At 36.6% G+C, this 14,343-nt stretch overlaps 1 protein-coding gene and 1 long non-coding RNA gene across 5 annotated transcripts in view; one reads left to right on the top strand and one right to left on the bottom strand.

The window, feature by feature from the left end:
* Positions 1-14,343, top strand: part of epha8 (eph receptor A8) — a 188,916-nt gene that overhangs the window by 91,426 nt on the left and 83,147 nt on the right. For all 4 annotated transcript variants that reach the window (XM_059329522.1, XM_059329523.1, XM_059329524.1 and 1 more), the window contains exon 6: positions 9,572-9,887. In XM_059329522.1, the coding sequence (XP_059185505.1) occupies positions 9,572-9,887 (316 nt within the window). The remainder of the gene's footprint in view (positions 1-9,571; positions 9,888-14,343) is intronic.
* On the bottom strand, positions 4,045-5,898 carry LOC131968582 (uncharacterized). The gene is made up of 3 exons (XR_009394045.1): positions 5,363-5,898; positions 5,085-5,159; positions 4,045-4,233 (listed from the first exon to the last, which is right to left on the bottom strand). It is a non-coding gene; the product is annotated as an uncharacterized LOC131968582 (long non-coding RNA).

Below are 14,343 nucleotides of genomic sequence, written 5' to 3' on the forward strand. Positions count from 1 at the left end.
ATTTTGTTGTGAATTTTTGTTTTCAAATTCAGTTAGTTTTAATTAGTCTTTAGATTGAGTTTGCTAGTTTTACTTTATTTTTTGGAAATGCTTTGTTTTATTTTAGTTTTTATTAGTTTTAGTGTTAGTTTTAGTATTTTGTAATGGGCTATGTGTTGGGTGCGAGATGATAATAAATTTTGCTTTTATTTCCTTTGGTTTATCCAGCTTAGCCCCAATAAGGTTGTTTTTTTATATATTCTTTTTATTGCCAAGTTTACATTGGATAGAATACATGTCTCTCACAAAGCAATCATAGTTTTATTCGCTTTTTTGGTATACAAGAAAGAAAATAATAAAAGTTAAAACAAAAATCAAAACAACAGCGAAACAACAACGAACAAACCAACAAAAAACAAAACAAACAACATGGCAGCATCTTTAAACATACATAGATTGGAACAATACGGTTATTAACTCTTACAGTTCCAGGTGTTTTGAATTCTGGTTTGAGTGTGCACATCCCAGTCTCAGTAAACATATTTACCATGTGTTCCTGCATGTTCACTAACCAGCAGCTGTTTAGTTGGAGCTTAATAAATACATTTCATATCAACCAGAAAGGATTATGCAGTGTTTCCTCTGCATGTATTCTGCAAAAGTAAACACTTTTAACATAATAACTAAACGGTTTGCGATATCAGGAAAATCCCAAAGTTTTCTGAAAGCTGAGAAGTTGCTCTTTACAGCCAATATGGTGTCATTACGGTAATTTAACTCGTGCTTCTCCTGGAAGCCCACAAAGCAGGAATACACACACTCAGCGGTGGAGAAATAGAAACACTGGATTATGTATGAAAAAAGTTGACAAAGACGAAAACGAAGGACATTTACACTATCATTTAACTTGGTTTTAGTTAGTTTTGTAACCACACAATACAGTTTCAGTTAATTATCGTTTATTTAAAAACTCTTGTTTTTAATTTTATTTCAGTTAACGAAAAAAAAATTTAATTTTAGTTTTTGTTATTTCGTTACTTTTCGTTAACTATCATAATCTTGGTTGGAACAGTGCTCTGACAGTGTCTGACAATGACACAAAAGGACAAAAGGTTTTCATGTATATATTAGAGATTTTAGTGTATATGCTGTCATTAAATTAAATTGACATTTGCAGTACCCCGCAGGACATATTTATGTGTTGTTATAACTGTAGAAGTAGTATAAATGCAGTGTTGTTATGACATGTTTAGGGACAGGGTGGCATTTTTCATTATCAACAGATCCCAGGATACGACCAAAAACAAAAAAGTAGTCCATCTCTTAATATCTTCTGACCTCCAAACACTGTCTCTGGCTCTCACCCAACCAAGATTATAATAGTTTTGGATTTTTCATTAGTTTTAGTTTTAATTTCGTTGTCAATTTTTGTTTTCAAATTCAGTTAGTTTTAATGAGTTTTTATATTGTGTTTGCTAGTTTTAATTCGTTTTTATTTTTTGGAAAATGCTTAGTTTTAGTTTAGTTTTTATTAGTTTTAGTTTTTTTGTAATGGGTATATTTGTTGGGTGCCGGATTCAAAAAGGTCACAATAAATATTGCCTTTGTTTCCTTTAACTATAATAACCTTGCTCTCACCTCAACTTAATTGGTTCCTATTTGAGACACAAATGTTTAAAAGTGGCCATAAATACTTTAGTTTAAAGTAGTAGTTTTAGTAAACTTAACCCTTTGGGGTCTGATATACCACATAGTATTTACCATACCCATGTTTGGTATTTGGTATTTTCTCAGCACAACTTCAGCATGATCTGACAATTATTTTTTCATTTTAACCCACTTTATTAACCCTTTGGAGTTTGGGGCTATTTTGATGGGTTTTGACTATTTTTCATTCTGCCTGTATACACGACTTAAAAATTGTTGGTATCATTTTTTTTCAACACAACCTCACCTTAATATTATTTTGTCATTTTGACTTACAACATTTTGAACACAAAAAAACACACAAAAAAATACAAAAACCACACACAAAAAAATTACAAAAAAACATACATAAAAAACACATAAAAGCACAAAAAATACACAAAAAAGGACAACAAACAGAAAAACACAAAAAATGCAAAAAACACATAAAAACACACAAAAATCACACAAAAAATATTAAGCACAAAAGATTGCATTAAAAATGCTGAATGCACACTGCAAAATTCAATAAAAATATCTGCAAAAACTTCAGTAATATCATGTTACACTTGGTCGAGTCGGTTTTTACCTTTGCTGAAAAAGAGTTGATGTGCTAAATGGGATTTGGAAACTAATGGAAAAGCCAAAACTTTAGAGCGAAACTGACAGTAGGGCTCCATGCTGCTGTGTTTTTACGCCATGACGTCATGAGGTGTCATGCTTCGGCGCTATCATGGACTCCAGAGGGTTTAATTTCTTAATTCTCAAACTGTACTCAATAGTACATTCGTTGACCAGTTTTAACTGCAGATTAATATATCTGACAGTAAGACAGTAGGCACAGGAGATAAATGAAGTTACAAAGACAATTCTCATTAGTTGGATCATCACAATGTTGTTTCTGGTCATTTGTAATGGTTTGTTGTTTTGTTGATTTTGGAGCTTGTAATGTAAAAGTGAAACCATTCTTAAAATGCTCTTTAAGCATTCAAAATATAAACTGCGGTCTAATGATTTTGAATCACCTTTTATATTGATGTTTTTCTTCTTTCCTTCAATAATGGATATTTTTTAATATAAAAACTGAATAATTCAGACACCACCACCAATATTTTATTCACATTTGAAACATTTAGTCAATGTCCCCTCAGTGTTGCATGACAGAGGAGAATACTGTTGAAACGTGGCTTTTGAGTTTGTTTTCCAGTCCAGAAAACTGTCAGTGACCCTCCATTATTATTGAACCACAGAAGCAGCAATGGGCTTAAAATATTTTTGGGGAACTGTTTTTCATTTGGCTCTCTGTTGTCTTGTCAGTGGTTAGACTGAAAAGGTTTAAACTGGGATAAGTTCAACTGATGTTAAATAATGCAATTCAGATTCAGTGTTTTAATATAATTATTCAAATTTCACAAAGCAAATTCAAACGACATGATTTAAATTCTGTTTTTATTGAAACTGCTCAAGTTAAGCAATAAGAATAAAAATATAAAGTTATTTCAATTCAGTTTCTAGTGACACATTTTTCTGCCCATAGTATTTTGTATTGTAGCTGCTTTAAGCAATTAGTGGAGTGCTTGCAGGGAAAATAAATCCACACAAGTATTGTCCAACTTTGAGAACTTTGAAAAACGAATGTGTGCTGCTGACCAATAGCAATCCATTTTGACAGTTCTGTTCTTTTACGGGACGGCAAAGTGGGGTAGATGCTCCAGGGAAGACATCATACGGAGGGAGATTGTTTAAGGTCAGGATAAGACTATCAGGGTAAACCAATCAGAGGCAGAGTAGATTGTGAGCATACCTTTTTGTTGATGGGATCTGGCATCCAGACCAAAACACAAGAAGCTATCATAGCTTATCAGCTGCATGGCACCTCTCAATTTTACTTTTACCTCCTCTGTCAGAGAGTTCACTTCTTCAAAGAAAGTCAAATCAACTTTACTTATAGAGCCCTTTAAAACAACCACAGCTGATACAAAGTGCTGTACATGGCAGGACAGACCAAGAATAAAAACAGAGAACAAATAAAAACAACTAAAACAGAGTGTGTCTCATGTTTGGTAAAAACCAGTAAATAAAAGTGGGTTTTAAAACCAATCTTAAAACCACAAAGAACAGATAAAAACAACTAAAACAGAGCAAAGGTTGATTTAAAAGCCAGTGAATAAAAATGGCTTTTAAGATTACTTTTAAAAATGGACAGTGAGGAGGCCTGCCTGATGTGCAAGAGTAAAATGTTCCAAAAGGCTGGGAGCAGCAACAGAGAAAGCCCGGTCCCCTCTGAGCTCACGCCTGGACCTCGGTTCCCTAAGGAGCAGCTGATCGGCCGACCGGAGGCAACGTGCAGGGGCGTAGGGGTGGAGGAGCTCAGAGAGGTAGGGCGGGGCGATGCAATTTAAAGACTTAAAAACAAATAAAATAAACTTAAAATGAACCCTAAAGTGCACCAGCAGCCAATGGAGGGAGGCCAGGATCGGTGTAATGTGCTCCCTCTTACGTCCTCCAGTTAGCAGACAGGCGGCAGCATTCTGAACTAACTGGAGACGTGAAGGGAGGAGTGGCTGACTGCAAAGAAACGAGGAATGGTGAGCCAACAGTTGAGACAGGAGTATAAATATGTACTGAATAAAGCAAGCTAAGCTAAAGAGACAACAACGTTATCAAGATTGTTAACGTTGTTAACAACGTTAACAATCTTGTTGTTAAGGAGAGCTTGATAACTTTTTTGAACAAAGTGGTGTACAATAGTGAACAAAATGCCTGGGGAAGTAAGTTTAACCATGCAGAGAAAACAGAAAATCATTTAAAGACACAATAGGTCTATACCTGCCTAATAACCATTCATCAACACATACCAACCCATTACAAATAAAGGTTGTTGCTGTTGTTAAAAAGTCAATTAGAAACACCTAGACTCTTGATGCTACTATTATTTGTGGCTCTGCTGGATGGTAATATGTCTTACTGCCTGCAAAAAAAACCCAGTTCTTATATTTTCATATACTTCCACAACAAACTTTTTAAATAATGTTTTGAATCAGCTCCTGGGTGTTAACAAGATAATCAGCTGTGATATGGAATGAAAAACAAGCATATAAAAATGTAAAAACATCCATGTTTCCAGGTTGTTGTTGGAGGCGAAGCAGTTGATTAATGACTGCTGCCAAAGCACAACACCCAACACCAGTCCAGAGATTAAATAAAGACTGCGCTCTCACTGTTCCACCTGTTTATTTCACAAAGCTCTGCAGCAACCACTGTTTGAGCTTTGAGAATGAAAGAGTGGGAGAAGTTTTTCAAACTCCATGAAGTTGTACAAAAAATACACAGAGGTTTCATAAATATACAATATGTCCATCCTGTGTACTGTGTAATGTACATTTGTGGTTAAAAGACACATTTTCAAGTGCAGTTACCTTGTGCTTTAGGCCAGTGGTTCTCTTTTGCATCCTCACAACAAAGCACTTTGTTTTGTTGCCATGGACTGTCAGCTGTTCCAACAGATAAAATTAAACATTTTAATAATTATTTGAGGTTAGGCACCAATCAGAATTGGGCAAACTACTCAAACCACACCCACAAAGCCCTGATGGAGCAGAAACATTTTATTTATTTCATTCGTTTTTAATGGTTCAACTCCTGATTCATATTGTTGGAATCTGATAAATTGCTTCAAGTGAAGAAGCTAACACACCTGAATCTCTGTGGGCCGTCAAACTGCATTGTGGGTAATGTAGGCACCAGATAATGACAAGGAAAAGGAATGCATTTGTCAGGCTGAGCTCAAGTCAGCACTCAGATGCAGAGCAAGTGAAATGAATGTTTCTTTATTCAAAAAAGCAGCTGAGATAATCCTCTCGAGTGAAAGCAAAGGGCTATGAAACTCCTGACTAAGACTAAAAACTAAACAAAGAAAAGTCGCTCCAAAAAGAAAAAGGCGAGGAATAACACTGAAACCTAACTACACTAATAAACTAAATAGATAAATCCTAATATAAGAAAAGGGGAATACTAACTAAACTCTCAGGGGAAAAATAATAAAATAAAAACTGGATCAGGACTAAAGGGGGAAAAACAAAAAAGAACAAAAAATCACTCCAGAAGGAGGAAAAACAAAACAGCTGACTCAAAAAGCTATGAAACTAAGAACTGCGCTAAACTAAGAAATTACAAAGAATCACTCTAGCGAGGAATCCAAAAAGGCATAAACAAGACAAGCTGTGGCAAGAAGGTGATAACTGTCTGGTATGGTGACGGGGTCAAACACACTGGACCAAGACAAGGGAAAACACACTATTGGACTATTGGAACACATGGAGGGAAGGGAGCACGAGGTGAACACAATCAGCAATTAGGGGAGACAATCAGACAGATGACACACAGGGAAGGGCAAGTGACCTGAAACGAGAGGAGAGTTACTATTTCAAAATAAAACAGGAAGTAGACCAGAACACAAAATACCACGACAGCATTGAATAAAAAGATGGTACCTCTGGTTCTGCTGCATCAATATTGATCCTTCTTAAAAATATGTTAAAAAGTACATTGTTAGCCTGACAATGTTTTAGAAGTGCAATGGTAAGTCAGTGTATTATTTTTTCAAGAACTGGATGGATTTGTTCAGGGATTGCAAATAAAAGTCAGATACAGTCTTGTGTAGCAGACCTGTTTCCTTCTACTATCCTCTTAATTCTCTAAGGACCACTTAGATTTACCTTCAATGGTTTCTGCCACTCAGAATGGAAACCACTTCTTTCGGGAAGCACTTTCCTTCAACTTTGCAAAAGAGCAATTTCAAGTACCAGAATTACACTTTTTTACACATAGATAAAAGTGCACATAGAATCTGTTAGAGTATGTCCCAACATGTTGTCATTGAGACACTTGACGGCCACTGCTTTTAACACACAGCAAACACAATGACTGCAACACATTGTGATTATTGCTGTTTTTAAGACGTGAAAGTTGCTGTTTTAAACACTTTGAGGATAGGCACCAAAACCACTTGGTTAAGCTGAGGTCACTGGACAAAAAAACACTTGTAGATTAATGTACACTCAACGGCCACTTTATAGCATACACCTCTTCTATTATTAATTCAAATATGTAATCAGCCAATCATGACATGCTGAAGATGACCTGCTGAAGTTCAAACTGAGCATCAGAATAGGGAATGAAGTAGAGTTGTTCCGATTCCGATACCAGTATTGGAAATTGCTCCGATACTGCCAAAAATGCTGGCATCGGTATCGGCGAGTACAAGAGATATGTTTCTACCAGATTCATCCGTAGTTATACTAATTTACATTGCAGCACACATAAAGAATCCGGCGGCTAATGGTGCCTTCAAGGTCTACAAGAATTTTCCAGAATTTTCAACGTTGTTCCGAGCTCCAAGTTCCGACGTTCAAGTTCTGACTTTGAGTGTTAATTAAACACACCATATGGCGTTACAGTAAGACATGTTAGACTTCAAAATAAGATCACATGGATGTGTTACCAGAGTCCACCACATAATTTATAAGAAGACTGTAAAAATAAGATGCCTTAAATAAAACATAGAGGAATCCTTATTCTCCTTTACAATAATTCTGTAAAATATGCAATGATTATGATGGAATAGTGGCATTAGATTGTGCGAGTTGCTGTTGCACTACTGATTTGTATAGGGCTACTGATTTAATGAATAATAAATGTAAAAATAAATGGTTTGAATATGCTGTATTTATTCATGTTTTACAAAGGGTTTAACCTGAGCCAGGCCTTACCACAATGATAATCATATCACAGTCATGCAGGTGTAGTATGATATTTTTTTTTTATCACATACTGGTGTTGGATCGGTACTCTGTATCGGCACAAGTATCGGCACAAGTATCGGAATCGGTATCGGGAGGACAAAATTGGTATCATCTCTAGAAGAAAGGTGATTGAAGTGACTTTGAACGTGGCATGGTTGTTGTGCCAGACAGGCTGGTCCAAGTATTTCACAACTGTTGATCTAACAACCATCTCTAGGGTTTACAGAGAATGGTCTGATAAAGAGAAAATATCCAGAGAGCCTTGATGCCTTGTTGATGCCAGAGGTCAAATGAGAATGGCCGGACTGGTTGGAGATGATAGAAACACAACAGTAAATCAAATAACCACTCATTACAACCAAGGTATGCAGAACATCTCAGTGGCCGGACGGTGATTGTCTGTGGTTTGAAGAAACGTACGATGCCAACATTCTTTGCTGGTGATTGAGCTGCTTCCTTCAATGCTTCTGAGACAAAGATTGTTCTGTGTGTTTTCACCACAGCCAGCTTGATGATGTTCCAGCTACAGTAAAGAATGTACGCCCCAAAACAAGGGGACACATAAGTGCACAGCAAGGTTATTATAGTTAACGAAATAACGAAAACTAGGATTGAAAATTCATTTTCGTTAACTGAAATTAAAAAAAAACCGATAACTAACTGAAACTGTATTTTGTTGTTACAAAACTTTGTATTAGCTATTATTTTATTATCTGTAATTTCATCAGAATATATGTGATAATATACATTTTTCATTATCAGCTGATTCACTGGTACTGATATATTCTATATAGTGCATCCCCACATGTAAGTGTTAGCATTAAAAGGACTCCAGAAGCTGAAATCAGTTGAAATGATACTTTCCAGTTTGAACCCTGCAGAAAGGTTATTATAGTTAACAAAAACTAATGAAATAACGAAAACTATAATTGAAAAAAACGAGTTTTTTAAAAAACGATAACTAAAAATAACTGAAACTGTATTTTGTGGTTACAAAACGAACTAAATTATAATGAAAATGTCCTTCGTTTTCTTCTTTGTCAACTTTTTTCATACGTAAACCTTTTTGGTTGATATGAAATCTATTTCATCTATCTGGTTTTATGACTTAATAAACTTAATGAACATTTATTGTGACTTTTTTTTAATCTGACACCCAACAAATATCCCATTACAAAAAAACTAACACTAAAACGAGCAAACTCACTCTAAAAACTAAATAAAAATTAACTGAATTTGAAAACAAAAATTGATAACAAAATCAAAACTAAAACTAATGAAAAATCCAAAAATATTATAACCTTGGTACACAGACTCAGAGAAAGACTTATTACTAACAAATCCTGTAGTTGTCATTAGAAAAATATAGATTGTTGGAGCGAGGTGGGGAGGTGATGTTTATGTTTATATTGTATTTGTATTATTTACGATCATCTATGTTTTTGAATGTATGTACTTTGTACACTACCTTTTTATGCATAAACCTCAATAAAAAAGACAAAACAAAAAAAATTTGAAATTAGAAAATTACAGATAATGAATTCCCTACACTGCAAAAAAAAGAAAAGTTGGGTGAACTCAAAATTTCAAGGCAACAAACTTCGATAAAATTTTAAGTTGGACAATTAAACTGAATATTTTATGTTTTTTGTCAACTCAACTATAAATTGTACTAACTTACAATTTAACATTGTAATAACTTTTAATCCTTACTTCTGCTAACTTCTGCAATGTGCTGAATTGGCACGATTGTAACGCCGCTATGAAATGTCAGGTAGCTGCTAGCATCAGTTAGCCGCTAGCTTTCGCTAATGAATATCACCGCTTTCCCGCATTTCACAACAAAGAAATAAGAGTTAGCAGAACTATTGTCCCTTGTTGTGAACCCCAACTTAAAGATATAAGTAACAACAACTCACAAACTTGTTTTTGAGCATACAACTGACTTGCTTTGTTGTGCTAATTTACATTACTGCCCTAAATGTCAATCATTTATATTTCCAAGTTTTCCCAACTTAAATCACTGTTTTAGGCCAAAAAATACAAGTTGGCTTTTTTGCAGTGTGAAGTGAGATGGAAATGGAACTCTTGTCGTCCTGCAGGTGCGAGGCGTGGGACCTCTGAGCAGACGAGGTTTCTACCTGGCCTTCCAGGACATCGGCGCCTGCATTGCTCTCACCTCTGTGCGGGTTTACTACAAACGCTGCGTGGGAGTGAGCCGTAACCTGGCGGTGTTCACTGATGTCGTGACGGGTGCTGACTCATCCTCTCTGGTGGAGGTCAGGGGTCAGTGTGTGGATCACGCAGAGGAACGGGACACGCCCAAGATGTACTGCAGTGCTGAGGGGGAGTGGCTGGTGCCCATCGGGAGATGCGTGTGCTCCGCGGGATTCGAAGAACACAGAGACTCCTGCGTGGGTGAGTCCAGGCTGCTTCAAACCTTACCGCAGTTAGATGGAGCTTTAGCCTGTGCACATCGTCATTTTAACTGGCACAGACAATGAAACCAAACCCGGACGAGCAAATTATTGTATGGTTTGTTTGTGGTGGGAACAAAAACAGGACAAATCATAGGATTGAGTGATGGTGCATGGGACTACAATTAAATATACAGATTGTGGAAACTTTCAGTGAAGTGATTTCTGAGTGATATAAAACTTATACTTCGGAAGAACTTATTAACAAGGAGATAAGTTAATTAATACAAAAATAATTTTGTGAAGCAGACCAAAAGGAAAAAGGGTCTGCTGATGCTGTAATCAATAATAAATAAGTAATAAATATAAAGCAAAAATTAACTTCTACAAAAAGGAACCAAAAAATAAAATTAAAAACCTCCCTAACTAACTGTTACCGAATTTACTTATTACGGGAAAAACAAACAAACTTGGCGCCACTAGACAAAAGGAAATCTGTGTGTGTTGGGCAGAATTTTTTTATTTTTTTTTCACCTGGCCCAATCCAGGGTAGTTTACGCATTTCTCAATATATTCTCAGAGTTATTAACAATTAACAAATACAAGCTGACGACAGGCACATTGGCGTAATGAGAATTATAAGACTGTCAAACTAGTCAATACCCAGTCCCCAAACTGCACCCTCTGGGTGGCACAGCGGAACCCGGTGCCGCTACAAGTAGGACCCCTGGCTGGTCTGTCCGCAGGTGATCCAGTCTCAGGGTCATCCCTGTGTTCCCTGAAAAAAAGAAAGGGTAGGGTAAAAAAGGGACCTATGTTCCCCGCTTGGGGAACATAGGTCCCTTTTTTACCCTACCCTTTCTTTTAGAAAAAAAGGTCCGATGTTCCCCGTTTTTCCCCAAAAAGGTCCTATGTTCCCAGTTTTTCCCAAAAAGGGTCCTATGTTCCCCTGTACCAATACATACCGGGGGCTCCCCGCAATCTATCAGTCTTTACGGTAGGCTCTCAGCATGGCCAGCAAGCCTACCGTCACATGGCCCACCTTAGCTCAAGCAGCCCAGAACTTAAATTTGCACAGCAGCTACTTTCTGATTACTTTGCAGTTCATCTTTTGGCTTTTTAAATAGGGTTAGGGTTAGGGTTAGGCCTATTTGCCATGGAATTTGGCAGTAATGGTGGAAAAAGTAACAAATCGGGGAACATAGGACCCTTTTTGAGAAAAGCGGGGGAAAAAGGTCCTATGTTCCCCGATTTGTTACTTTTTCCACCATTGTTCCCCAGTCTCATAAAGAGAGGGGAACATAGGACCCAGGGAACATAGACATGCTCCCCAATCTCACACAGCGGCCCACACGTTCTAATCAAAAAACTATTAAACACTACAACGAGGGTCACACACTTTTGACAAGGGCATTGACTGTGACTGTACCAAAAAAATATATCAAATGTTTTGATAGTTTTGCAAGATAATTTAGTAACCATGGTGAGGAGATTTTTTTATCATGAAGGAGTGCTTTGCACTTATTGGAACCCGGTTAGGGGTTGGGGCTGACATTGGGCAGGAGGAGGGGTAACCTCTGGACAGGTCACCAGACTATCACAGGGCTGACACATAGAGACAGACAATCGTTTACACTCTCATTCACTCCTACGCCAAATTGAGTCACTTGTTAAACCTATAAGCTGCATCTTTTTGGACCGTGGGAGGAAGCTGGAGGACCCGAAGAGAACCCATGCTGACACGGGGAGAACATGTAGATTCTACACAGACGGGTTTGAACCAGCGTGAGGCAACGGTTCTAACCGCATCGCCATCTTCTTGTCTCATTTCTAATGTTTCTATTTACCTTTCAGAAAGGTCAAATCCATGTATATAAGGCACAGTAGAGTTGACTCTGACATGGAGTCAGAATAAGATTCTTCCTCACGTTGAACAGATCGTGACGGCTATTCAACGTGAGGAAAAATCTGGCACTGCAGTGTCGGCAGCAGAGGCTGTTTTAAGATGGCCGACCAGGCAACTCCCAACCAGTGGGAACCAAACATCTGGACTGCCCCCTGGTGGCCGGTTGCAGTATGGTTCACACAGACAGCGTTTCTGCGTCTGCTCTGCATTGGCGCTGCCTGCTACCATTTAGAATTTCCATTAATAATAGCACGTATCATGTAATTTCTGCTGTAATTTTTCCAAAATTAAAAGCCAATACCCATGCATTTCCCAAATCACAGTGCTGCAAAATATTTTGGAATATCAAAGGGTTTCTGTCCACAGAAGTCCACAGAAAACGCTACAGGGCTGAGGGCTTTTTAAGTGTTGATTTAAAAATATTTTTTGTAATTCCTGTGGCATGTTTTTACAGATTTAGACATTTAAAGTGTAGAGAAAGTGTGCTGTTGCTGGTACGTGTCAACACATTATTTCATTGTGTATATTTGCCGACAACCCCATGTGGCAAGAGGAGAAATAAGGGAGACCTTTTATCTCCAGATGCGCCGCAGCCGACACACAGCCGAGCCACGCCTCAGACAGCTCTGACCTGTCAACATGTATGCCGAAATAAAAGAGGTTCAGCGCCACACTGCAAAAAAGGTGTGTCTAAAAACAAGATAAAAACACTAAATCTGAGGGACATGATCTTGCTGCATGGACAGATAATTTCACTTGACAAGATTTCTTAAATTAAGATTATTAAATCTAGAAACAAGCATGTTGAACGCTTAAAATAAGAAATTAACTCTTAAAACCATATAAACCATATAAATTAATTAACACTTCTAAATCTAAATTTTTTTAAGAAACAAATCATTTTTAGTGCACTCTGCTTGGGCCAGTTCATCGCTGCTTGCAGCTTTAATTTATCTTGTTTTAAGAGTTAATTTCTTATTTTAAGTGTTCAACATGCTTATTGCTAATTTAATTTAAAAATTCTTCAAGTGAAATTATCTGTCCATGCAGCAAGATCATTTCCCTCAGATTTCGTGTTTTTATCTTGTTTTTAGACACACCTTTTTTGCAGTGTCTGTATCTTTTTTTAATTGATGGTTTCTCCTGCAGTCTCACAATCAAAAAGCTATGCCAACTTAACAATTGCAAGGCGACCAGACGTGGTACATGGAATGATATAGATATTAGTGTTTTTATCTTGTTTTTTATCACACCTTTTTTACAGTGTACACAACGCACTGATGATTTTATTTAAAGAGAAAGTATCCTGACAATGTCTCATTGACAGATATATATTTATATATTTTTTTGTTTTGCTCCCAGCATGATATTTTCGTCATTTCCGTAAAATAATCCAACAAATAAATAGGATTTGTATTAGAAAATCACCGTTAAGGAAAAAGTAAAAGTAAAGTGTAAATGCAGTTAACGGTCCTGGGGGGATATCAATGTGTGAATAAAACACAGCTCTAAATACTTACATGAAATAAATAAAATGAAAAATAAAATTACATTCATCAAAAGTTTTTGCATGTCCCAGAATTTATTTTCCTGCATCTTGAGGAGCATTTTTTCCTTCTCTTTCGGCACTTTTGCTGCGGCTGAATTTCACTGAAATGACAGTACTATACAGTGAAACTACTTCTAATTAGTGTGGTCATAGGACTGAGAAATTCCATATAAAGACGTGTGTCCACACTGTAAAAAATAATCTGTTTAATTTATGGTAAAATACTGTGGTTGCCAGAACTTCACCGTAAAAAATACAGTGAGTGGGTTTTCTACCGTAAATTTAAATGTAAATATCAGCAAAAACTGGAATTTAGACTAAATATTCCCGTCATTGTGACATCATGGTATTTTTCCATTAGCTTTACATGGACATTTTATATTTCTATCTATCTATTCTTTGATTTACGGTAATTATAAGTGTCTATTACGGTGATATACAATTTTTAATTTTACACCCTATTTCTGATGTAATTTCACAATGTTTTACTGTAGGTAGGTAGTGCCCGTAGGTAGTGAAAGATTTTGATATTAAATTTGATTTACTGGGACACATTTCATGTCAGTTATAGTATGGTAGTTAACATAGTAGTTTATTGTAAAATTACTACACATTAATCATGAAAATGTGTCCTATATTAAATTTATTTAGTGTAATTTTTAATCTTTTTTTTTTATGCACTGTCACTGTCCTCTTTTTGCATGGAGACAAAATGGGCATGTAAAGTGAGTGTGTGAAAAGTGTTGGTCTGTGTGAGAGTTGGCAGCCCTGCACAATATATTTTCACAACACTCACTGCTAGGAGAATTTTTAAATTTTACGTGCACCAGTGTGCATATGCAAGTGGCATTTAAGGCCCTGAAACAGGGTCTTTTTAAACTGGAGGGTGTGTATGTAATGGGAGGAGACTTCTAAAGTTGGTCTGAATTTTTTCTCAAAGAAAATGACAACACTTTTGAAAAAAAAAAGGCCCTCATAGCTCATGGTCCTTTCCTGGATAAT

This window comes from Centropristis striata, chromosome 3, assembly GCF_030273125.1.
Source record: "Centropristis striata isolate RG_2023a ecotype Rhode Island chromosome 3, C.striata_1.0, whole genome shotgun sequence".
Lineage (NCBI taxonomy): Eukaryota > Metazoa > Chordata > Actinopteri > Perciformes > Serranidae > Centropristis > Centropristis striata.